Source organism: Harmonia axyridis, chromosome 3 (assembly GCF_914767665.1).
Source record: "Harmonia axyridis chromosome 3, icHarAxyr1.1, whole genome shotgun sequence".
Taxonomy (NCBI): Eukaryota; Metazoa; Arthropoda; class Insecta; order Coleoptera; family Coccinellidae; genus Harmonia; species Harmonia axyridis.
The window spans coordinates 33,255,443-33,283,088 of NC_059503.1; the positions used below are offsets into that span (position 1 = coordinate 33,255,443).

Below are 27,646 nucleotides of genomic sequence, written 5' to 3' on the forward strand. Positions count from 1 at the left end.
TGTACAGTAATAAAAAATTGACATGACCAGTCCAGTAGTAATCTTTGCTTTATCTTTGAGTTTGAAGAAAGAATGAAATGAAAAGAAGTTGAAGTACTGATTTGTTGTTGACCTATGACTAATAATGAATCATTATTATTTGAATATTTAAACAATTACCCATCTGTCGTTTTAAATCTAGGTAATACTTTTACTTCACTAATTTTTCTCAGACTTATAATAATTACTATAAGGCAATAATTGTTTGTTTTCATTTCTTCTAGTATAAATATAAATTATTTGTAATATTGACCTTTTAGGTGTGACGTTTTGCAATCTTATTCGACTGCTCAAATTTTTACATAATAAAGAATCATGAATGATCTGGATAAACAGTTGGCAGAATTGGCCTTATTGAACAAGAAAGAACTTACACCAGGATCTAATTCTGGAACTTTGGGCAGAAAAGTCGGTCCGGCTGTTCCTCCAAAACCTAAAAAACCTCAACCTCAGGTAGTACCTAACTAATTTATTTGAAATTTTGTTTATTCTGTTTAATTTTCTAGGTTCCACAGTCTTATCCTTTGAAACATTGTTCTGAGCCTTTATACTCTTCAGGACTTTCAACCAATTCAGCTTTATATTCAAATGCAAGCAATGTTTCGTCAGATTCTCATACATATGCTAACAGTGGACGAATTTCAACAACTTCTTCTAATCAATCAATGCCTCAACAAAGATATCAAAATACTTATGCCAACTTACCTAGGGATGATCAGAGATTTACCAATTCGTATAATGCTGGAACATCTCCATCTGCTGTTTCAACTATGGGCGGGTCAGCCGTAGGTCAAAGAGGTACAAATTGTAGTATTATCCATTAGTTAAACTGTTTCAATGCATTTCATCAATGTTTTTGGGTTATTATTTTTTGCAATCAATGTTATATCATTTGAAACAGATTCCAATATTTTTAGAAATGTACATTTTTTATCATTTCCCTTTTTTCATTTTATATTTCAAATTATGAAAAACATGAACAAATAACATATTGATTGCTAATCAAAAATATTTGTTGTGCTTTATAGTGAGATATTGGTCTCCAGACACTCATACCAAGTAAAACTTGAATGTGGTGGGACATTGGTTGGTATTTAGAGTCGTATAAGTTTCTCATCTTCATTTTGAAAACTTGGTTCTCCTCTTCTAACAATAAAACAATATAAAGGCATGAATACTCCGAACATTACATATCTATTATTATTATTATTTGATCTTTTGTTTTTAACCCTACCTATTCATACAAACCCAGGGAGGCAGTAGATACGTTTAACGAAACCGACAACATCCTTAGGTGCCTTAACTATTACTTCGTGAGTATCCAGAACTAACTTTTCCATGTGAGTGGTTCTTAGTCCAGTCAGCCCTGGGCATTTGAACACTATGTGTTCGCCTTAGTTTACCTCCTTTCACAGAGCCTCTAGATCTCATCTGCTGACTTACCCACTCGCTACATTAGATATTTTCACCAACAGTTTCCTGTCAGCAGTCCCACCATTACCTGAAGCTCAACTCGTGGTAGCTTCAGGAGGTTCCTGGTATAGGTTGGTAAAAGAACCACAAACTCTTTTGCCTGAACAAGACCTGGAGTGTTCCTGTAGAGGGTTTTTCTATTCTCCCACTCCCATTGTTGGACTGCTGCCTGATATTAGACTTTTCTAAGCTCGCAGAAGGGCTCAAGACTAATAGGTGTTAAACTTGATGCCTTTTTTGCAAGTTCATCGGTTTTTTCATTTCCTACTACAATGCTCCGGTACAGATAGTAGAGTAACTTTATTGCCTCTAGTCAGTTGTTTTATGGTATTACAGTTCTCTCATGTCAGTAGAGCCCCAGTTTATATTATTCTAGGGTTTTCAGTGTGTCCTGGATGTCCGTAGTGATGTAAATATGCGCCCCTTTGAGGTTTTTTGAGACAGTCTTGGGCGAAAGTATAGACAGCTAGTGTCTCAGTTTGCAAGATTGAGGGCTCACTTTCCAGGGATCTAGAGATCCTCGTTTTAGTCCCATAGATCCCAATACCTGTGCCTCTTTCTGATTTTGATCCTTTGGTATCAGAAGTTCATTGCATTGAGACTGTCATCAATAACCGTTTCAAACAGTACTTCAAAATTGAAGATAATTGGCATTACATCCAAGGGTTTTGCCAAGAGATTTGAATTTAATTGATTTGATATCCCCATATGTTCAATCCAGTTTCCCTAACGGAAATTCCCATTGCGGGATATTCTGATTGCAAGCTACATTTCCTCACTATAAAATAGTGTTTTTGATTATGTTTTTGCAATAAAGAGACATACTTCTGTCTAGGAGATATTTAATGATTTGTAATTGACAGACGTGTTTCGACGTTATCTATTGGCGTGTCTACTTATTCCTATAAAACTTTCAGACAAAACGGGAGATTTTTCAGATTTATACCTAATTGATTTCAAGTGATCGCGTCTGTTTCAGATGACGCATACATCGTTCATTCTCTCGAATCTCGGCTCTCGTGACCTTTGAATATGGAACAATAATATTTTATATTCTATGCTCGTAACAATCTTCTATATATTTATTTTGATCAGTTGTGTTCATTTTTCCTTTTACTAGGAACTTATCTCATTTGACCTCTCCTATACATTCTCATTTTTTCATTATATTCCATTCATTTCATTGAAAATCGATAGGAATTGAATTGTAATTTATTGTGAAAGTTTGTAAAATCTAAAATCAGTATTTCATTTTTAAACTGCGCTAGGCCAGATAGCGGGAGTTCGAAAATTTCTGAAGAGCGCCACCTTACAGAACTCTGGTGAAGCAGAACACCAAAGCAACAGGAGGATATCTCAAAAAGTCTGAAACAAAATCGAATCAGTACACACACTAGGGATTCTATGCATCTTAGGTACAACGTACGCGGGACATCTTTCTTTGGTCGCACTTGTAGTGCTGCCAATAGTACTCAAATATATTAGATATCCTAATATACAGGGTCTTTCACGAAGAACCTCACCCATATTTATACGGGAAACTACTGAACGTATTTTCATGAAATTCAGCACTTATAAGTATTTCACGATGCTGATGAAATCTAAAATATTTTCAAGGCATGAGCACCTCCGGTTTTTCCGGAAATGACGTCAACTTCCGTTTTTCAAATTAGAAAACCATTTTTTTATTGCAGAAATAGATTCCTTAGAAAATTTCAAGTTATTTTGATGTAACATCTTTCAGTTTTGGTTGGAAAATTCTCTCTGAGCGGGAAAATTCGAAAAAAAAATCGAAAATAGAGCTCCGCTGAAACAAGAATAACTTCGAGGTTTTTGGATGGAAAATTTTCATTTATGGGATTTTTCAAGATGTAAGATTGATGTATCCACTTTAAAAATCGAAATCGCGATTCATGATACAGGGGGTGAAAAAATCGCTTTCAAAGTTAGGGATGACAAAATCGTGAAAAATCAATTTTTTCAAATTAGAACCCCATTTTTTTATGGCAGATATTGAATCTACGTTAAAAAATAATGTGAGTGTATGCATCACACCCTTGCCCTAAATTGGATATTTTCTGAGTTATTCACAAAAAACTGTTTTTCGTCTTGAATTTTCAGCTATTTCTTTTCCCTTCACGCCAAAAAGATGAAATTTTCAGGAACTGTTACTTAAACCATGTTTTACATTTTACTACCCTAATATGCAAGAGAAAAAAGTTACAGGTTGTTCCTAAATAGATGGCGAATTTTGATTCGAATTTGTATCGGAAACTTCTTCATTTCAACTAATCGGCCATCGGTTTTCTCTCCAGTGATAAATAAATAACTCCTCATGAACCATATGCAAAAACTTACCATGTTTTACATTCTTTTTTTAAAATGATAGATATCATTAATTACATCTGCCAAATTCCTCTTTATTCAGTAGCATTTTGTGTTTACTATTAATTTGGTGATAATTCGTATTAAGTGCTAGAGTTTGCCATGGTTCTCCTAATAGTAACTTGAAGTCGGTTTCAAGAAGGGGTGAAAAATCTACAGCATGGTTCAAATAACAGTTCCTGAAAATTTCATCTTTTAGGCGTGAAGGGAAAAGAAATAGCTGAAAATTCAAGACGAAAAACAGTTTTTTGTGAATAACTCAGAAAATATCCAATTTAGGGCAAGGGTGTGATGCATACACTCACATTATTTTTTAACGTAGATTCAATATCTGCCATAAAAAAATGGGGTTCTAATTTGAAAAAATTGATTTTTCACGATTTTGTCATCCCTAACTTTGAAAGCGATTTTTTCACCCCCTGTATCATGAATCGCGATTTCGATTTTTAAAGTGGATACATCAATCTTACATCTTGAAAAATCCCAAAAATGAAAATTTTCCATCCAAAAACCTCGAAGTTATTCTTGTTTCAGCGGAGTTCTATTTTCGATTTTTTTTCGAATTTTCCCGCTCAGAGAGAATTTTCCAACCAAAACTGAAAAATGTTACATCAAAATAACTTGAAATTTTCTAAGGAATCTATTTCTGCAATAAAAAAATGGTGTTCCAATTTGAAAAACGGAAGTTGACGTCATTTCCGGAAAAACCGGAGGTGCTCATGCCTTGAAAATATTTTAGATTTCATCAGCATCGTGAAATAATAAGTGCTGAATTTCATGAAAATACGTTCAGTAGTTTCCCGTATAAATATGGGTGAGGTTCCTCGTGAAAGACCCTGTATAACATGTAAGTGTAGGGGAGGCAGATCAAATATAATCTCATGCGCTGCTGTGTGTGTGTATTAACACCAATACAGGCCAGCCTCTGCAATTTCTGCTGCCGGCTGCACTTCGGTTTTTTCCACCATGCTAAAGACGCATAGGTGACAATTGGTTGTACTACTGCTGTATATAGCCGCAGTACCATCCGGTCTCATGTCCCATGTCTTTCCGAAGTGTCTTTTGCAGGCCCACATGGCTGCAGCGATTCTGGAAAGAGTCTTGTCTATATGTTTCCTCCAGTTGAGCTTATTATCCAGAGTAACACCCAGATTTTTACACTCCCTGGAAAAGTACAGAGTCTGTCCATTACAATATATCACCTGATATAAGGTATTTGGGAGGCCTCTAATTTGGACCCCACCAATCCAGAGTCTTGTATCAGCCCTATGTCAATGTGCCTTCTAGACGTTCTTCAGCATAAGGCACTGGAGGCTGCCTTAGGGTGCCGGATATTTATCTGAAGGCACGTCATACTTCCTTGGTTTATATTAAGTCCCATGAGTAGCTACGGAAATACAATAATCAGAAGCGGAACCCCGCATACTCCTGGAGGGCATCATTAAAACCAGAGGTCGCCTGGTATCCGGCGACCTCTCGTATATTCGGGGCTAGGTATTCCCACTAGTCATGCATACATCGACATATGCTGTTCCACCTTGTCTTGGAGAAAATCTTTATTGTGAAGAAATGGGAACAGTGCAAACCAGACGGTCGATCGAATTGGGATAATTTGTAGGCTTTCAATTTGCAGAAAAAAACATGCACTCAGTTTTGGTGAAATTTAATATCATCAGGCATAAGTGCGTACGTACCCTTGCATGCCTGGCATCATTCACCCATGTGCAATACCCTAAACCATGATACTACAGCCTGGTAGGGGGAGTTGATAGATTTGGGAATAAACATTTTTAATATTAATCTCCTTTATTTAACCAAATACGTATTTATTTTCCTACTAATTCAATTTCAACATAACAAAAAGTATTATATCAAGCAAAAAAATGAAATGATCGAAAACCAACAATTCAAGAAAACAGTTGATAATTTTATAACAGGGTAAAAAATTTATAATGTTATCTATTATCTAGAGTTCTATTTTGGAAACTATAAGAGCTGATACATTAAATTGGTTTTCAGAAATTATAAGTAATATATTTAAATTCATGTCAAAATAAAAATGTTTAATTTTTGTATAAAATTACACGGCTCTCTATTGAACCTCAAAATCTATTCCAGCTTACGATAAAAGGTCTGATCAAGTTACTTATAGTAATATTCAGACTGGACATAGAGGCAAACCGGAACCCCTAGTTTACTCTAACTTGATACATTCTCCAAGAGGAGGTAGCATGTATAGCAACTTGAATATAGGATCTCCTGCTCCCCCATATGGAAATGGAGGTAAGGAAAAACTTATTTTCATCTTTCAAACAATTATAAGAATAATTTTTTGATTCATTCAATTATATTTCTATACTGATGGTTTATTCAATTATTTAGTTGTATTGTACAGTACATCCAATTTTGGGTGAGACAGCCAGGTTTCTCGCTTGTTATTTAAGATAGAGCCTTGCGGTTTTCACGTTCCTGTCCTACTTTTTCGTGAAACTCAAGTTGGTCTAATCAGATTGTGCATAACTGTTTCCGTTCAAAAGATACAGGGTGATTTTGGAAATTGATACTTTTCGGACCCCTTCTTTATCTCCGAAGTTATTAGAATTAATGCTTAGGTAAAAACTACTTCTGAATTAGAATTCTGCGTAGAATCCAGTGGCGTACTCATTATTTTTTTTCTGGGTATGGTTTAGAAGATTCAACACAAACTTATGTTTTTTTAAATGGAACACTATGTGTATCATTACTTCGTTGAATTCGTTATTTTTTTCCCTTCAAAATGATATATGACACTATGTAGGTAGGATGTTCAGAAATGTAAAAAAAACACTAAAACATCAAATAATGATGATTTTTTGTTAATGGGCAATGGATTTACCATAGAAAAGAAGAATCAATAATGATAAAAATAATTTATAGCGATGACAGCTAGATCAGATTGGTTTTTTCCCTCCAATGCCTACTTGATAAAACAATGCTCCCAAATGCATAGTAGCCATAATAACAACAAGGATGTTTGTGTCATCAATGACCTACTACTTTTAAAAATCGAAAGTAATAATCCTCTTATTGAAACATAGAAAATTCATGGCCCATTTACAAAAAAAACATCATTATTTGACGTTTTAGTGTTTTTTTTACATTTCTCAACATCCTACCTACATGGTATCATATATCATTTTGAAGGGAAAAAAATAACGAATTCAACGAAGTAAAGATATATAGGGTGTTCCATTAAAAAAAATATAGGTTTGTGTTTAATCTTCAAAACCATACCCCGAAAAAAAATAATGAGTACGCCACTGGATTCTACGCAGAATTCTGATTCAGACGTAGTTTTCAGCTCAGCATTATTTCTAATAATTTCGGAGATAAAGAAGGGGTCCGAAAAGTATCAATTTCCAAAATCACCCTGTATCTTTTGAACGGAAACAGTTATACAGAATCTGATTAGACCAACTTGAGTTTCACGAAAAAGTAGGACAGGAACGTGAAAACCGCAAGGCTCTATCTTAAAAAACAAGCGAGAAACCTGGCTGTCTCACCCAAAATGGGATGCACTGTACAGTACATCCAATTTTGGGTGAGACAGCCAGGTTTCTCGCTTGTTATTCAAGATAGAGCCTTGCGGTTTTCACGTTCCTGTCCTACTTTTTCGTGAAACTCAAGTTGGTCTAATCAGATTTTGCATAAATGTTTCCGTTCAAGAGATACAGGGCGATTTTGGAAATTGATACTTTTCGGACCCCTCCTTTATTTCCGAAGTTAGTAGAAATAATGCTGAGGTAAAAACTATGATACGTCTGAATCAGAATTCTGCGTAGAATCCAGTGGCGTACTCAATTTTTTTTTCGGGGTATGGTTTTGAAGATTCAACACAAACCTATATTTTTTTTAATGGAACACCCTGTATATTATTACTTCGTTGGATTCGTAATTTTTTTTCCTTCAAAATGATGTATGATACTATGTAGGTAGGACGTTCAGAAATATAAAAAAACAGTAAAACATCATGATGATCCCTAATAAGGGTGAAACCGGTATATCGCTAGTCTCCCTCGATGACATGCATTCTCCTTGGGTTACTTTCGATTATGATTCCTACGTAATAGCGTGGAGATCTTCTGTCTGACAATGGTTATGTTGATGGCATTTTGCTGATACATTAACCGGATAGATAATTAATATCGTATGATATTATTACACTATTGGAAATTGTACTTCTTTTTCTTTTCATCATTCATTTCCAAATATCAGCGGTTTTATTTATTTACTATAAGAGAAAATTGGAAAATGGTGTGAAATGAAAAGTTCTCATAATTTTTTAACTGGAGCTATCAACATGAAATAAAAACGTTCTACAGGCACTTTCTTCAGTAGAATCAATTGATGTTATCATTTGTTTTTTAGTGCAATTAGTTATGAAGATATTATACAAACTTGTATTTTTTTAAATGGAAACTATATACATTTCTCTAACAAATGAAATTGTTTAATTAGTTATCTGTTTACATTATGCCAAAAGGCCATAAAGTATTTAGAGAGAGAGAGAGAATTGTTTTTTATTGTCACAGACATAGACAAGAACCATCGACCTTCGGTCCTTCAGCTCAATAAATTGAACATTAATATTTAACAAAATTTAATAAAATGTGCTGTAATCTTTTCTATCAATTTCTAAATTTCTGTCTTAGTTTCTGAAGAAGTGTTGATGTCGGAAACTTTCTTGTTGGGTTGTTGATGGGGTCTTCGTGGTAAAGCTGGACGATGTCTGACATCTCTTCCAGTCTACTGTAGAATCTTGCATTTAAATTTTGAAGCCTGTCTGAAATAGGTTGGATCTTGATTTTTGCATTTAATAATTCATTGGGTGGGTTGTGCAATCTATTGTGTGGATGTCTTATTCTTGAAATGGCCCTCAGTGCTATTCTTTCAGTATTTCAGATTATTTCCAAGAGTATGATGTACCCTATAATGATATTGGTAACTCCACAAAAAAAAACAAGATAAAAAAACTGTTATAACGTAAAAATTATAGGCAAATTTTCAAAGGTTATGGGATATTCGAATTCGAGTTGCAGAATATATTTGGCGTCAGTTTGAAGGATTTGATGTTGGGTGTTGAAATAGAATGTATTACAATTGATACATAAAAGTTGTCTTGTCCTGCATTGGAAAAATGGTGAAAGCTATGGTTTTCAAATGAAACTCTGGGGATTTTGGCATCCAGAAGGCTCATGCGTCAGAATTAAAACAAGTTTGAGATGTCAACCGAAACATAAATTAAGTCAGTTCAAACTGTATAGGTGATTATGGGAGTAGTCGTTGAAATTAAATTTGTGCTGATAACAAGCTATTCATATTATCGAATTCAATTATGTCACTGATACAAAAGCCGAATATCTGTCAGGACGTCTGCTGGGCCTCTTTATTATAAAAAATAAACTAATTAAGAAATGAAACGCTCAGTAAAAGTTATTATATCTCAATCATATTTAGTAAAGATATATGCTAAGACGAGTGAATAATCAGTTTATGTAACTTACATAAACCTATTGCTTATTTTTTATAGGAACTCTTTTTAAATAACATTAATTTCACTCTACTTTCTGCTGACTTTGAATATACTCATAACGGTCAAATATTAATAAATAATATAAATTCATAGGTGCTGATGATTTGCCACCTCCACCACCCCCACTAACTTCTAACCTAGCAGATTATCAACCATGTACAGTGAACACTAATTTACCACCACCTCCTGAGGATCTAATTGCACCACCATCTCCTGTAAGCTCTAGCTACAGCGAGTTGAGGAGGGCTACTGGACGAGGTCAGGATTACAGCACTTATGGAATGGGATCACAGGTAAGAAAGGACGTAAAAAATTCAACAATGAAGAGAGTCTAAAATAATTTACGCATATTTTACTTCTCAACTCTTTTCATTGTTCAACTCATATTGATTTATAAAAATAATTTTCTGTTTCCTCAGTACGCCGACTCTGATTTTGGATATGGAAATTCGTCCAAGGTAATTTATGATAACATAGTTGAGATTGTACTTCCCTAGACATTATATGTTTGGTGACATGTACATCCCCTTTAAGCGGAATAATTACAGGGCGTTTCCTAAGGCTGCAATGCCCATTGTTGTGTAACCACACCCCTTTCACGTGAAAAGTTAAAATTTAGTAACTACACTCTTATTCATGGAATTTTTCCATATGTTCAACGACGTTTAGACAATAAAAACTGACTTCAGTAACGTTCTGTTTCTGAAGATGATAACATTGGTGTCAAAACATCATAAAAAATATGTGAAGGTTCTGTGAATAAGAGTGAAATTACTTCAACTTTAGTAGAATACCAAAAATTCAAGAAATATCTAATTATCTGTATGTTCTCTACTATTATCTATTGTAATATTTCATAGTATCTTTATGTTTTCGTCTATTTGTTTGTACTTCAATAAGCATTTAACCTGTACAAGTGTCGAGTATTGTAATATTATACTACTATGTCAACAGAGTACTGTGAATTGGTCAAAGAAATACTGAATGTGTACCATTCATTCAAATATACTGTATTGACTTCAAAGTAGGCCATTTCTGAAATATTACTTTTGTTGAAAAATTATCCAATTATCAAATGAAAAATCGACTTCAGTACTGTCTGGAACTCAAATTTGTGCTTTTATTATATGAAAACGGGTGCTTTGAAGTGATATTTTATGTTTGGAGAGAGAAACAAGTCAGTTGAAACGGTATTTGTTGAGTTTTTGTGAGAATTCTCAGTGCACAATCAAAAAATAAACTATTAACATCGACTTGCACATTATATTTATCAACCCATGACTCATCTCCACTTTGATGTGTTGTCAGAATTGATTGGTTCTGGCATGAAAGCTTGTGCTTCGGTGCACAAGATTCCATTTGCAATTCTAAATTTGTATCCATTGTAAAAATTTTCAAACAAATTTGACAGAGGAAAGTTGTTCTTATTCCTTAGAGTTAGAGGGCTTTTGAAATGATCAATTCCCAGTATTTTCTTGATAGAACGTATTGGGCCTAATATTGAATCGATGAATTACTTGTTGAATTACTTATCACGGTCGTTTCAGGCTTCCTCAACTTATGAATCAATCTATGAACCAATCAACCCAAGGCCCCCTAGCCAGCTGTCCTCTCGCTCTAACTATTCTCTGTATGCCCCATATGTCAGTGGCAGCAACAGTGTAATGACTGGTCCATCTCAATCAGCTAGCAGGATGGGATTGAACAAAGATCAAGAAGTTGATAGTTTGACTGATCTTCTTGTTCAGGGTCTTGAGAACGATGATAACGAGATTTTAGATACTTATGGTCATTGTTCAAAATGCAAAGAAAAGGTAAGTGATATGTCTTGGACATCAGAATTAGAAACTAATTTCGAAAACATTCCATTAGATTGTTGGCGCAAGTAATGGTTGTACAGCTATGTCTAAACTATATCACACCAAATGTTTCACTTGCCATCAGTGTGCAGTAAACCTACAGGGAAAACCATTTTACGCATTGAATGGTAAGCCCTACTGTGAAGAAGATTACTTTGTAAGTATTTTAAAGTGGACAATTATTTTGAAAAACTTTTCTATCTATTTCGATGTTTGATATAGAACACTTTGGAAAAGTGCTGCGTTTGCCAAAAGCCTATCATGGATAGGATCTTGAGAGCAACTGGTAAACCATATCATCCCGGTTGTTTCTGTTGTGTTGTCTGTGGGAAAAGCTTGGATGGAATACCTTTTACAGTTGATGCTACAAATAGAGTACACTGTATTGAAGATTTCCATAAGTAAGTAAATTTTACACTTAACTTTAGGTTCTCAGAAACTTTTTGCCATCTTTGGGTTATTTCAGAGAATACGTAACTCAAAAATTCGTTACTGTACTACAGTATAATCTCAGTTGTTGAATCGGTTAAAAATAAATACATGCTTTTCAGAATATTTGCTCCAAGATGTTGGGTATGCAAGCAGCCAATAATGCCAGAACCAGGTGAAGAAGAAACTGTTCGAGTGGTTGCTCTTGATCATAGTTTCCACGTTCAGTGTTACAAGTGTGAGGTGAGTATCAATTTCTTTATATACTTTCTTTGGTTCCATAACTGTTTTTATTTAAGGATTGCGGTCTAGTGCTTTCATCAGAAGCTGAAGGAAGAGGTTGCTACCCTCTGGATGGTCATGTGTTATGCAAGAGCTGCAATGCTAAAAGGGTACAAGCAATTTCGAATAACATAACAACCGAACTTTAGAAGAATACTTACTGTATTGTACATTCCAAATTGCTTAAAGCTTTCTGCTTTAAAAAAAATGTTGAATATCCAGGTACTGACACTAACATCAGAAGCAAAAATTGAGTTGTTTCTATAAGTAATAACTGTTCCTATTTAATTAATTTAAGTTAAAAATGTTTTTAATAAATTCAAAAGTGGTATAATTTATTACTGTACACTCAGTTTTTGGGAGTATCGTATCTGCAATGAAATTTATGGCGTTTTTGACAGCTGTTTTTTGTATATGTAATTATTGAGTAAAAATAGAAACGTGCCATTTAGAAAGGTAATGTCAATTATATCAATAGTAATGTTTTACTCAATTTCAATGAATAATTTTATTTTATTATATCAGTTTAGTTCAAAAGATTTAAAAAAATTATTCAAATGGATGTTTTTAATCTTAACTTGAATTTGGAGATCTCTTCATATAGCTATTTGCTCATTTGGTTCAAGTATTTCTTGGACCTTAAGTGATAATTTCAATAATTCACAATAGTTTTTACTGAAAACATTTCCTTTACTTTTTGAGATACTGCTTAACTTTATAATTTATATTTTTGGTGATTATTCTTGATTATTTGATGTTGATTGCTATTTTGGAATATATTCCATATCATGTTTGGTTATGAATATTATCCATTCTTTAGTTTTATAGTCTGCTTTGAATACTTTTATATTTAATATATTTTATAACTTGTATGATTTGATGAAATGAAATACATTTTACCACTGGTGGTGTGGAACCATCATTTTTGTAATTTCTATCCCTTTGTGAAATGATGTATCTTTCCATTTCTCACAAAATGTTTCTGTTTTAAATTTAAAATATATATTGCCTAGTTGGCAGATGGAAATTGGACATACTTTGGTTCTACTTCGAACCATGAAAATATAAAGGGGAAAAATTTGGGTAATGAAATAAGTTCTAGGATTTTCCAAAAGATATATTAAAACAATCTCATAAAAAAACATTCGCTAAATATCTATACAAACTAAACAATCTACTAGGTTTAAAAATATACGATGCGCCGTCAGACGATAAGAAATTCTTTTCTATCTCAGTCTTCTCCTTAAATACTCGGTGTTGTATTATATGCCATAAATGAAATTTCCTATGGGAAAAAAATAATACTTTCATTAACTTTGTATCAGCCGAGACGCATTTCCTATTGAAAGATGCTGCATTCGCTGTGAATTTCAGTATCACAGGCATTTTTTTCATTAACAGATCAGTCAGAATTTTAAAAATGTTTGTCGAGAAACAATTGTTTCTTAACTCTACCGAGATAATTTCTATGGGCCTTTTGTGACGTGGAGTTTTGGCAGGAGAGCTTTTTCTAAGTCAATGAGTTTCCTCTTTGTAGCAGATCTTGTATTGAGCTGATTTTTCAGTTTCATGTATGAGCTCAGACGCGCTGTACCGTAATCCTGAAAAAAAAAATGCCATAACTATTTTTGTTCATTTTATTGAACAAATGAAAAAAATATATCTATACTTGAAGTAACTTTGTAATGGTTTTTAATCTTTTTAGTGATAAAAGATCATCAGATAAAAATTTTGTCTCGTCACTAAATGTGATTCTTCACAAACATTTTTAATTGATTTGAGGAACGATTAGATTACTTCTACGGACCACTGGTTAAGGACAACTGCTACCACTGGTTAAGGACAACTGCTACCACTGGTTAAGGACAACTGCTTTAAAAGCTTTCAACTCACCCAGTATCCAAAAGGTATTTGCGATGTTTCGTCATTAACGAAGCTCCAAAGGGTCCACAACAAATGGGAAACTAAAGTGAACAGCTCCACTTCCCGGAGCAGTTTTTTTGGGTCCTCTTCCAAATTTCTTTCAGCTAGATACTCCATGATGAATCTCAGCCTTTGACTTTCATTTGGATAGTTTTCTTCATTTATTGTAAAGAACGGGTATTCTTTGTGTGTGTAATCGTAAACCCACTCCACGAAGTGATTGGCGATGTCAAACGCTCGATAATTATACGAGCAATATTCGAAGTCTGAAAGCGAATCAACTATGAGTTTCATCATTCGAAAATGTTCAAATTGTTTAGTATTATTTCAGAATCCCTTTGAGTTAGAAAGAAACGAATGGCACATTTTCGGGCTCGATTATTGGGAGAATTAATTTGGTGAAAACATCAACCTTATAAATTCGACTGTTTTCAACCTATAAGAGAAAACTGGAAAATGGCGTGAAATGAAAAATTGTCATAACTTCTTTATTACTGGCATTTTTAACATGAAACAAAAACATTCGTCACACACTTTTTTCGGTGAAAATCCGTTGGTGCTATCATTTGTTATTACAATCAGTTTTGAAGTTATAATACAAACTTGTGTTTTTTAAATGTGAATCATATTTCTATAACAAATGAAATCGCTCAATTTTTTTCTTTTCCAAAAATATATAACATGATATATAAATTTCTTAACAAACTTAAAAAATCATCGAAAGTTTCAGTTTCACTCAGCAAATCAACCAAGTTTCTATCCACGCTAATCTGTGAACTTCAGTTAATTCAAATTCGGTGGCCACCAAGGTTTCCGGATTTGATTTTTTCAAATTGATAAATATTGTTCTTTAAATATGAACAGAGGAAAAAATTTAACTGTGTTAAATAATTAAAATATTCAGTTGGTATCTACCAAGTCTCCGGCTTAGTGGCCACCGAAGTGTAAATTATTGTAGAAGAGAGGAACTTGGTTGATTTTCCGTGTGAAAATAATAACCGTCTTTAAATGAAATGAAACCTTTGATGATTTTTTGAAGCTTGACGAGAAATTTATATAACATGTTATATATTTTTTAGAGGGAAACATTAAGAAATTTCATTCGTTACAGAAATTTATATGGTTTACTCAAACTCAAGTTTATAACTTCAAAATAGGTACTTGTAATGAAAAACAAATGATAATACCGATGGATTTAACTGAAAAAAGTGCCTGTAAGATGTTTTTGTTATAATATGTAGTATGTTGTATTATATGCTGTTCATTTTTTTTAGCTCAAAATGAAAATGTGAAAATTTTTATGGATTTTTGATATTATTGAATTATACCATTCTGCCAAATTACAAGAATACACCTCGAATATTTCTAAAGAAAAAGCAAAGTATGATTCTTGAGAATATCTTTTTGGAAGTGTATAGTTAGTTCCCAAGAATCCCAAGATTGCATTTTCCGAAATTATTTTTTTGAAAAGCATTTGAAGGATAAAACAATATTCAAATATAAATTTTTTGAAGAGATAGTTGTCTGAATTTAATCTATGTTTATTTTTAATTTACCCATACACCGAAAGGTATCAAATGGGATACAGATTATATATATATATTTATTTTTAATTTCATGTTGATCACTACCACTGATATATTGTTCCTTGAAATGGTACTAGCCACATGGAGTAGTACATAAAGCGCTATTAAGCGCAAGAAAGTTGGAAACCACTGGTGTAGATCTTACCTATAAGTACGAGTCGGGGGTCCTCCGGATCGGAACCTTCTCCCTGATGCATCAATATGTTCCCTTCTTGCATGTCATTATGACAGAAGACAACTTCGGTGCCTTCCCTTTCGATTCTGGCCCTCAACCAGTCCAGTTCTGCCCTCAGGTCGACGTTGGGTAGTTTGGTGGCGAACTTTTGCGCCTTCGCCGGCGCCGTGCAGGTGGACAACCACCTCTCCATCGTGTTCCACAGCCAACTGGGTTCTTTGTCTAGGGGCACCTAAAACCATAAGGAAACGTTGAAGGTTTGAAGCACTCTTGGGATGTGATTATAGTTTTATTTATCAGATGACGCCATGTTTTTTGTACACCTCATATACGGCGGAGAAGGTTGGAATGTATAGTAACGTTGAAAAGGGTCTGCGAATTTGAAGAAACATCTACGACATTACTGCGATTATCCGAGTCTTCTAGAATTTGCGAAAAATATCTAAAGAATTCTCATTTCGATTTATGTGCTGTGAAATCTCCGTTTCGGGCTATTAAAATCAATGTTTGATGTAGGAAAAATTTCAAAGTAGCTTCTTTGGTAGATTTTTGGAGTCTAGTGATTAGTGAATATGCAGAAACGAGATATTTACAAGCTAACCATCCATTACTTTTCTTGCAAGATAATAATTAATAACCTGTACAAGGCTCAGGAAATAATGCCTATAAAAAAGTTAGAGAAGAAAAAACTTATTCTAGGTTTGGAGATAAGGAACTATGGCACTGATGAACATTGGAAATTTGAAGAGCATATCACATCAAGCAATGCGTTACTATTATGTTTTCTATTCTATGTTTACAGTTACTGCACCAGTAAAAACTCTGCTAGGTAATAAAAGAAATACTTGGACAATGGACGGATCAGCTTGAATTATGAAACCATGAAAGAAAGAGTCCACTTCTCCACTCCACTTCCGTTTCAGAACTCTTGATCTAGATTCTAGACGATAAGCTCGTCAGGTTTTTAACTGAGGAGCTTGTTCATTTTAAGGGTTTATAGTAGGTACCTTGAGATGAATATACTCAAAAAAAGGGAATGGGGTAATTAAAACCAATTAGGTCTGTCACAATCAGAAACAGTACTATATTACAAATACAGAGCAGAAATGGAGAGTGAACATTATCAATTATACTGTGATAGTACACTGCTGAATGACGAAACAGTTCCTCACAATAGATCAAACATAATATTAATGAAAAACCTGAGATGAAGGTAATTTTCGGTGACTCAGTAATTCCGAACAACAATATATACTACAAAATTTTCAAATTTTCGGATAAGTCGCTTGAGTTGCTGGAGAATGGTTGGGACAAACAGTATTCTAGTTATCATCTCAAGCATAAGAATAATATTTGTTACCTTATATTAAGAGTATTAACTTAACATGATGGAAGTAATTCTTGCAAGTGAATATTTCTTGGAAGCTTCTTACAGCATTATATTAAACCGTATAATATAAAAAGTGCTTTTTTTAAAATTTTGTTAATTTCACTGAGAATTCGTTGCATAGTTTTCGAAAAGAAGTGGTCCATACATTTTTGGCATTTTTTTTTTAACTGAATAACATTGAGGTGAAAAATTTATCTCGATGAAATTAGTCATCTACATTCAAACACATTTTTATATGAATTTAGAAAAACGTCACAAGTTAGATTTGACCAATATCACTGTTGCTAACATAAATAAAAACCCAACAATAACAGTAAACATATAACAAAATATTATTCGAATTAAAAAAAATGTATTATAAAAATATCTATTATGACATATACGAAGAATAAAAGTCAATTAATATTATTTTCATAACTTTCTGTTTTAGATATATAAACATCGAGAAAAAAACCCGAAATTTATATACATATATCAACCCGGGAAAAATTTGCCTTGTTACATTAACACCCACCCGTTATTTACACTTGGTTTGAGTAAATATTGATTCAGCAACATCGACTTTATTTTCAATTTTACACGCGTTCGAATGCTTCCAACCTTCAGGTTGTTTTTATTTTGATCAATTTCAATCATGACACATTTTCTCGATACGCAAATATTTAGCATTATATGAGGATGGATAACATTAACGAATTAATGAAACTTGAAAACAGGATGATATTAGTAAATCAACAAGCAAACATTTCAACATTTCGATGTTCAAGTTATGAAAATATATAAATAATAACAATAACTACGAACAGCTAAACTGGTACATCAAAATGTCGAAATATGTCATTTTCTGCAAGCACTTGTACTCTTACTCAACTTTTCTAAGAAAAACACTACAACCTTTAATCTTTTAACGGCAAGGAGGCGGTGTACGGGGCGGGGCGGTGCAACAAAAAACATGTGTCGAGACTTTCAAAATAAACTAAAATATTATCATATGTGAGATCCTACTGCGGTCATTAGGTCCTCGAAATTGTCTTTCGGCGCCATTTTGTGTGGCCCTCAATATTCAGGACGCACAGCCTGTACATTTTAAGGAGACATCACCTTGCTAGAACAGAACAAGAACATACCCCATATGTGTGACAAAAAAATGTGAGAGTAACGTGAAGTAGGGTTATACTGGATCTATGCTGAATCTTGCGCTTGCAATTTTAATTTGGCTTGTCTAAGAAGATTCTACTTGGAATTAACGTGGGAAATGCAATGACAATTTTGACAAAAGCTTGTTGCCGTTGGATGCAACAACTAGAATATTGGTCAATATTAATTCATTAAACTCATTCAAGTATGGTTTTACTATTATTTCAATTTGCTTTTCCCCCATTATAGATGGAAAAATATTATATAGTCTCACCCCAAAATTCATCATATCGCTTGAATTTTCAAATAATATCTTTTCAGGTTTTTGTTTTTAATTTTCTGATTTTATATCTAAACAAGGTGTTTCAAACCGTATCTTGAAACTACAAGGCCCAATATATTTCATAAGTTTTCAAATATTTATGAGCAAGAAAAAAAATTAGAAAATAAAAGACCATATTATGTTTTCTACTCTACCAATATATCTAATTATATATAATATACTCATCTATGAATTAAAAAGTACCCATAGCAATTTAGTTGAAATAAATCCGGTGAAATATAAACTTCAGAAAAAATGAACTATCATTAGAAAAAAATTGGAATAAAGTGTTGGAACAAATATCGTCGTGGGTTGGGTTCCAAATTTATTTTCTTCCTGATGAATATGCACAATGAATTTTGAGGCTGAGGAAGAAATTTGGGATACGGGATATAAAAAGAATAATCGATTCATCTTGAATTTCTTCAGTTGGCGACAAATCATAAAAACGATTAAATCCAACATTTAAATCACAAAAAATCATTAAGAGTGACATAATATAGATGACAAGGAAAAACGATATATATTTCCTAGCATAAACGTCGATATAATTCCCATCCAATTTGAGTTCATATCAATATCTAGAAGGTTAAATCGAATAATTATCGAACATATTATCGTTCTAAGTAGAACTTTTAATTTCTCCGTAAATAGGAAAACTATTAACACTTTCAGTAATTTTCCACAATTTTGTTTGTTCTACATTCTGATGTAGGAAAATTCCATCACAATAGAATTTCATTCTAAGAATAAATTGTACTTGTTTGTTCTGAAGATTAAATATAAAACAGACAGTTTATCCCTACTGTCCTTATTTGCCTATTATCATCGATCTTTCTATCGAAGCTGCCGCATTTGTTGTTCAATTTTTTGTATTTATAATTTTAAACGTCTAGACATTCTGAATATATGTACTGTATAGTCATCACGAAAAATTAATTCAATATGAATATATTTCATTCACGGTCTGAAGGTTTGTTATTATAGATTGTTATTGAAAAATTTTCCTTTTAAAAAATATCAACCGTAGAATGAAAAATTATGAAAATATGCGTTATTCGACGTCAACAATGCCCCTATTTTGTGTTTTTATCAACGAACGAAGAATAACTTCCTACAAGGTGGGGAGATTGCTATATGGGATAAAAACAGGTTTTTATAAGAGAAGCATGTTCGATGCCTAAATACCTGTTAACAAAATAAATTCTTTGGAATTTATCCACTTTCATCCACTATTGTATTGCGTGAACCTTAATCCCTTTTACCTGAAAACTGGTTCTTTGATACGTATAGGTTTCTAGTTTCTACCCCATTGTTGTGTATTTTTCAGTTTGGTTGGTATGAAGATTTTAATAAAATGAGAATACTATTTTCTTCGTCATTCCCCAAAATAGTACTTAAAAATGCGTCATGTTATCGAACTAGTGCTAATCATACATTCTTAATTCAATTTAGGAAATTTTCGATAATTTGTTTATATATCTTGCATACATAGTTGCATCTTTCAATGTCACTTCGTAATTCCAGTTTTGCTATCACTGTTTATTTGATAATTTACAACTTCAGTGAAAATTGACTAGATCGCTGATTCGATTTTACTTTTTATTTTTGAAGTGGTTGAGTAAAAATTAACTTGGAATTAGCATTTTTATTAATTTGTCTTGAATAATTCTTCAAAACTCCTTAAGTTTATCATACTCAGGTGAAATGCTAACACAATTGGAATTATCTTTGAGGACAATGAAAGTGGCTAGCGCATTGATTACGTCATAGCTTTTTTATAAATGCCTCTTATCATTTATGATTCACTGATCAACCCTCTTATCAACGAATAAATAAATATTTTTTTAGGTATATTTTATTGAAACAGCGACATTTTCACAATGGTTTATTATTTCAGCTTATTTTATGGCATAACTGCAAAAACCGCAGTTTGTGGGATAAAATTGTGTTCTGAGTGAAGCAATAAGTTTAATCCAATTTGTTTAAAATCAGGATCAGAATTTTCGAGAATTCATTACTTCGAAACGATACTGGATAGTTAATGTGTTGAAAAAATATTTTGTCACTGCAAATTTTCAGTTTCATAATTGCACGATATAAAGTTTTCAAAATATGATTTCTTAAAATATCATTGGATTTTCAGCCTTTAAAATTCATCGATCACAATCTCTGGACCAAAGTCAAATTGAATTAAAATGGAAACATACAACGTGAAAATAACATTTTCAACTAAAAATTAAAAATTATCAAAGTAATTTCGTGTACTTGCTGATTAATACTTATCGTCATATAACAGTTAGGGCTTTTTTATGCTGATTAAAAACTCTATTCAAATTGGTTCCAATTATGGAATTTTTTATAACTTCCCACGTTTAATTGAGATACTTAAAAATTTATAAGGCTTAAACAGAAGGATCTATTATTCGTAGGTTTCATTCGAGATGATTCATTGCTTTGTAGAATATTGTACCCAATGGAAATTTCTTGCATCGTCAATAGGAATAGGCGATCAAAATATAATTTAATTTTTAAATCCGTATGAATTAGGGTTCACTCTATCAATGTTTCAAGCATTCAGTTTTTAAATTTTCAGAATTAATGCCAGATATGAACTAATTCTGATGTAGACAGTGGAAGAATAAATTAATTATTAGATAATTTGGAGTTTGTTACTATTCGAAAGGAAAACTGTAAACACAGGAAATCCTCATATCATTTTTAATCGTTATGATCCTTAGACAATATCTATTCGATAACAATTTTCAATAGAATTATTTTTTTCATTCTAGAAATGTTGACGTTAAGATAATGAAATGAAGCACAAACATGCGCCACTGAAGAAACCCAAGAGAATGTTATCTAAAAAACCAAACGCATGATTCAAGCATAGCGGTATGATCGGTGAGTTTTAATAAATAAAAAGTATAGTTTTTACCTCGTTCCTGAAACGAAAACTCAATTTGAACAGAAAATGAAAAGATCAATAGCCTCAGAGTGGCGTTATCTCACCTCCATCGAGTGTATCTTGCCCATCTTCTGCGCTATCATGTTGGACAGCTTTTCGATAGCCAGCTCCTTGTTTTTGAGAGGCCTGGCGTTAATATATTGCTCGATGCGACCACCGGGAAAGATGCCGTGCAATTTGGGCCCTAGGCCTCTCTCCGATAGCAGCGTGAAGATCACCGACTCGGTGATTATGGCTTCCAGAGCTCCCTGGCCGTGGGTCTGACCATAGACACGCAGTAAAACATCCTTGGGCTCATCCTGGATCTTATCTTGAAGAGTATCCGGCAACGAGATGTGGTAGAGAAGGTTGGATAGGCCACCGCTGGAAAAAAAAGGAACATTTGCCTTTTATTCAGAAGGGGGCAGTTTACATGATATGTTTAAGCTGGTATAAGGAAAAATTAATTCAAAAAATAATTTACCCCGCCACTAATAATCAACGTGCTTGGTGCAGGGGTAATAAAATGCGGGGACTAATAGACGGACAGGCACTAGTACTCGCGAGGTCAAGGATTAGAGGCGCATCGAGGACCTGGCATGACTCAGTTCTACCCTTCTGCTATTTTAAATAACCAGGATGATGAGTGAGAAATAAACCATGAAAGGAACTACTCCCCTACGATTATAAGCTGATAAAGGGTGTTCATTGATCCAATTTGACAGCAAACAGTGCATATATTATAAATAAAAAATCACACATCGATAAACAGAAGACTAGAGTCAAAAAAATAATTCAGACATTCTTCTACAATTTTATACTATTTTTAATAGCCGTGTCGATTTTACAGAAACTTGGTAACTTCGGTGAGAACGAAACAGGCGATTAATGATCGGATATCTAGCATGTTTTCAATTTAGCTGTGAACTCATTTTTCTTCAATTCTGTGGCTAATCCGTTCATTCCGCCACAACTCGTAGAAATGTAGAACAACATCGTGCAAGAATAAGTCAGATTTACACATATTTCATGCTCATATTTTATCATTGTATTCTAACTGACAAAGAAACTTCAACACCCAAAACGGGGCCGTTTAAATTAAATTTTTTTTTTGGTAAGACACAGATAGTATAGCAAGGAGTAAATGATTGAATTTGGAGAAAAAAATAGTGAAGGTTTTTTCATGTAAACAATTTTTGTTACTCAAATATTGTAGTCGTTTTTTGTAAGTTTTTCAAATTTTACAACAAACCAGCTGTTCGAGGAGATCCAAAGTCGATGTTCAGTTGTTGTTAAAATGCCTAGAGCACGTGTACGTGGAATTCATCGCCAGCTAAGGGAATTTGAAAGAGGTCAAATTATTGATCTACGGGAGGCGGGGTTGTCATTTTGAGAAATCGCTAACCGTACAAAGAGAAATCCAACTACTGTCATGAGATGTTGTCAAGCGTGGTTCGATAATGCCCAATATCGAAGAAGAGTAGGCACCGGACGTCGGAAGGGCAAAAATGAAGTTCAAGATCGACGTCTAAGACATTAAAGACCGATTTGCGATAACTCGATCTGTGGCTGATGAGTGGTTAGGAGAACAAGCCCATCCTGTAACTGTCCTAACGGTTTACCGCCGGATTAAGGTTTTTTTGGACTGCAGCATTACCGACGCCATGTTGTTACCTCTGACGGTTGAGTATCGCCGGCAACGATTATAGTGCTGCAGAGAACGTCAACATGGGAATGAGGAATGGCATCAGATCGTCTTTTCTGATGAATCTCGATTCTCCTTGGGTGCACATGATGGCCGAAGAAGGGTTAGACAACGTCGGGGAGAAAGACGTGAACCTCAGTTTGATGTTGAGCGTCATGTACACCGGACAGTAGGCGTTATGCCACGAAGTGGTGAGTTTTTGAATGAACGAATGTTAAAATGGGCCTTCATCAATAATTATACATTATTTTTTCGAATTCACAGAATTTTCATCAAAATTTATGGAATATTTCCATAAATATTTTTTTGTGATTTTTGCATTGAGAAATGTTGGTTGACAGAACTTTTTTCTGTATCACACTTTTGACAGCTAATATATAAATCAATGACGGAAGTGTTCAGAGTACCACCATAATGAAGGAAACCATGAATTCTGTGTGAAATTGAAAAATTCCCGTATGATTTTCTTCTACAAGGTATGGCATGCATAACTTATGCATGGGTTCCATGAGTAGGAGTACTAGCCATTGAAACATTTAGAGGTATAAAAACCATTAAGAAATTATTGGATACACTCTACTTGTATACACAGGCTAAATACTGGGAAGTAAATGCAAGAGCTAACTGAAAATTCACCACAGAGATACACGATAATTTCGCAGTGAAGAAAATGGTGTCTTACCAAGGTGACATTGTAAGCTCTCGTAGCAATGCTTTAAAAAAACATTTTATTTGAGAATATAGTGGTTGCACATTCATAATTTTGCTTCCAGGTCTACTTTGATTTCGTGACTGGTTGCCTGTTAGTCAGCATCCGGCGTCTGCAGATCCTTGTAACAACCTTAACTTCTAGAATTCTTGTCCGATTTTAACGAAATTTGGTGTGTTTATTAAGTTTCTGCGCCGTAGATAGTCTCACTAAAAATTCGGCTCTTCCAGATAAATGGTACGCGTTGAGCATGCGCTAATATGAAATTACTGGGAATTCCATATCTTGCTCATGCGCGAACGTGAACTAACTGGGATCTCAATATTCCGCATTCTAGTCTTATTTTGTTGAAATTGGGTTGAAATTGGGACATTGAGGTTGGGGAATTCTTATGGGATTTAAGCCTTTCTGAATTCAAGGTGTGCATTGCGCGCATGTATTTATAACAGAACTAGAGAGATGATACTATGGAATAGTGACTTTTAAGGAGTGAAGGGGGCATTCGTAGTGCCCCATCTATTGACAAAGTTTTTTATACAGGGTTTGAACTAAGAAGAGTTTTAGTCATGAATCAATAAGTAGACAAGTGATAGACACCATTTGAAAAAAAGGTATGAAATTTAGTCATGAAATTAATTGGATAGATATCCGTACAAAGTTTGTGAGCTTCGTAATGACGTGTTCTTAACTATAATTAGGTGTCTAGGAAAGATCCGAGTATGCACGTTACTATCGAACGATGTTAAAAATAGCTCAAAGATTTAGGTTAAGTAATTAGATCGTTACTCGGAGAGTAAACAAACAAGTAAAAAACATCAAATCATTTTTCAAAACAAACGCGCTATTTCATAGGTATTTTTTTGACATTTGAAAAATCGACTCACCTTATGTGTTTGAATCCAATATTATCGGCGTTGACTGCCTTCCAAGCACCATTCAAATAGTCCTTGCAGATCCTGGTGGCAAGCTCCCTCATCTCTGTTGTGTCCCCACACATCTGCGTATTCAAAAAACCGTGAAAATATTTCAATTCGTACTTTTTGATCCTTGGTTTGGGCATTCAACTTATTTGATACAATTAGTAAATTTTCAAGTGAAATGGAATATGTGGGTTATTCGATTATTTATGTAAGATTCTTTGCATTGATTTATGTTAAGCTCTGTATTAATGGGATTGATTCATAATTATTGAGATTTCTTTACCGATCGGTTTATTTTGGTTTTTAGAGTGGTTTTATTTAGAATTCCCACAATTAAGTGCAAGTTTCTGAGCATCAGGAGCGTTTACAACGAAATATTGCGTATGACTGACGTTGGTCCTGAATAAATCGATATAAACACGCAGACGTGGAGGTTATCCTGCATTCGCTTTTTTTTAGTGTGCATTTCGTAAAATTTCATTTTCCCTTTCATCAAGTGCAAAATTTCTATTTAAAAATCACCTGTCGCTCACGTATATCCACTTGACGATGTATGACGTTAATGACTGTGGTATTAATTGAATTAATAAGGTATTGAACAAACTGAGTCGTTTTTCTATGCTATTTTTCCGTATATAGGTCGAATAAATTAATATTTAAACTTCTTCCAGTGTGAAAACTCTATAATATATTTGATAATTTGTAGGGCGTGGTTCTCAAAACGAACTAGGTATAGTTTGAAAAAATATTTTTTGTTACATTTTGGTTTCGAACTGCCTTTGAAAAGTCTTTGGTTCTTCGATTAAAAATAATACTTGAATATAATAATATATTTTAGTCTTATTGAAGAAATTATCCGATTCAAGGGGGAATCTAATAAAATTTTAATTTTATAGGTATCCGAATTAAATAAAAGGTGAATTGGATATTTTTACCAAATGTGTAACTTCCTATAAGATGATTAACTATATAGTCGTCGCAACATTATTATTATTTATCCATTTAATTCCAATTTTTATGGAGTACTTAAATTATATTGAATTCAAATATGAATTCAGAAAAGAATAGTGTTAGTAATAAAGTTCATTGAATGAGTATAATTATGGTTGCACAGGCAATTAATGGTGGGTACCTAACTACCTAATGGAAGAAAGTTAGAGAATGCATTCTCGTTACAATAGGATAATTGAGTGGATTGAGGGGACTACATTAAAAAGCTAGTATTAGGAATCTTTTCTGGGGGTTATAAATATTCCTTAAGAAAAAGTCTCTCACCTTAACGTTGTTCATAACACAAGCCATATTATTTTTTTTCGAAATAAAAAGCACTCTTCAAACTAAAATTATAATTTATACAAATACTATATAAATCCGTATTTTCGCTAAAGGCAAGCTTAAAAAATTCACAATATATAAACTTGATTTGTCCTAATTTCTTTACTACGAATATAAATATCTCTTAATCACAATTGAAAGAACAGATCAATTTTTTTCGAAACAATATTTATATTCACTTTCAAAGGCACAAGACGACTTAACTTCATACGCGTCTCCTTGATACTGAAACTGAATGGTGTTGGCTGTTCTACAATCGCATGATACTACAATCGGGTGACTATAATTCCATGAACCGGATTTGGTGGGGGAGAACTGTTCAAGATAAGTCGTGTAGAACACCAAGTTGTCAAACATATCTTGATTTCTTTGAGTATAGGATTCCGTAGGAATCTTATTCGTTTCTTTTCAATTACCAAAAATTTCGGATTGAAAACTTTAATTCCTCTTGAATGAAAGTAATAAATTCAAATTTTTGGTCCGTACATTTTCAGAAAAGTCAAGTGCGCAGAAATACCAAAAATTAATAAAATGATTCGGGAAAAACATTTATTAGTTTGAGTTTTTATATTCTTCTTGAATTATTTTTTGTTCTGATGATGCGTGTGACATGAAAAACTACATAAAACATAAAATGATTTTTTTCCAATATATGCAAAATTTGTTTTCATCGAATTCATAGTTTCAAAATGATCCCAAATCTCCAGTTGGATTTTGCCCATTAAAGAGCTTAATCTAATTGCGGTAATCGAACTTCAAACCTACTCTGGAAATTTGAAGTTTTGGGTTTTTTCCGTTCAAGAATTATCGAGTTTACAACCGGAGATTAAGGGTTGACAAGACAAGAATTCTTTCTTGATAACAGCTCCTTGTCTCGTCTGGGGAAAAGGTCAAGAAATTTGAAAAATCTTATCTTGACGTTTCCTCGACATATTTTATCTTGTCTTGACTCAACAAATTCAAGATTTTAAAATAATTTGATTAACCGGTGACGCCGTACATGATGGTGATTCCCCGGCGACTTTTTTTGCGTTGTGTGTTAAAACGGCTATTTTCAAGAGCAGCTTTAACAATTAATAATCAAGCCAAGAAATTAGCTTCAGAAGTCTTACGTGCCTTGATGGTTTATGAATTCCAGTTCAAAAATGTGTTGAATTTGATATTTTTCAAAATCTAGTTTGCAATATCAGTTTCAACAGGATTATATCATTTATATTTTTAATTTACATTTTTGCGAATCGTAATAGCAAAACATATATTCAATAAATTAAAATAAATTGAGTTATACCTATTGGTAGGTTTGTAATTTTTTCATAAATAAATACGTTTTTGCGTTTACATTCTTAGTGAAGATAAGTGAAGTCTTGTTTTTCTCGACAGTAATCTCGGTATCGATATGAAATTTCTTGTCTTGCCTGAAATTAGTTCTTGAAATCAAGACAGGATATTGAAATTTGC

The 27,646-nt window shown here is 33.4% G+C and overlaps 2 protein-coding genes across 4 annotated transcripts; one reads left to right on the forward strand and one right to left on the reverse strand.

Annotated features, from left to right (window-relative positions):
- Positions 1-28: 28 nt before the first annotated feature.
- Positions 29-12,716, forward strand: LOC123676370 (thyroid receptor-interacting protein 6). Of its 2 annotated transcripts, XM_045612244.1 has the most exons (11): positions 29-181; positions 300-492; positions 546-837; positions 6,016-6,180; positions 9,563-9,762; positions 9,889-9,927; positions 11,017-11,283; positions 11,342-11,485; positions 11,551-11,729; positions 11,880-12,000; positions 12,057-12,716. In XM_045612244.1, the coding sequence occupies exons 2-11, from the start codon at positions 355-357 to the stop codon at positions 12,186-12,188; spliced, it is 1,677 nt and encodes a 558-aa protein (XP_045468200.1). In that variant the 5' UTR covers positions 29-181; positions 300-354; the 3' UTR covers positions 12,189-12,716. The 2 variants fall into 2 exon arrangements, with proteins under 2 accessions (XP_045468200.1, XP_045468201.1); XM_045612245.1 differs by lacking the exon at positions 9,889-9,927.
- Positions 12,717-13,138: 422 nt separating this feature from the next.
- LOC123677175 (choline/ethanolamine kinase) lies at positions 13,139-26,467 on the reverse strand. 2 transcript variants are annotated; one of them, XM_045613736.1, is made up of 6 exons: positions 26,129-26,467; positions 24,818-24,930; positions 21,585-21,903; positions 15,694-15,955; positions 13,933-14,228; positions 13,139-13,640 (listed from the first exon to the last, which is right to left on the reverse strand). In XM_045613736.1, the coding sequence occupies exons 1-6, from the start codon at positions 26,153-26,155 to the stop codon at positions 13,506-13,508; spliced, it is 1,152 nt and encodes a 383-aa protein (XP_045469692.1). In that variant the 5' UTR covers positions 26,156-26,467; the 3' UTR covers positions 13,139-13,505. The 2 variants fall into 2 exon arrangements, with proteins under 2 accessions (XP_045469692.1, XP_045469691.1); XM_045613735.1 differs by lacking the exon at positions 26,129-26,467 and adding an exon at positions 25,137-25,244.
- Between the last annotated feature and the right edge of the window lie 1,179 nt (positions 26,468-27,646).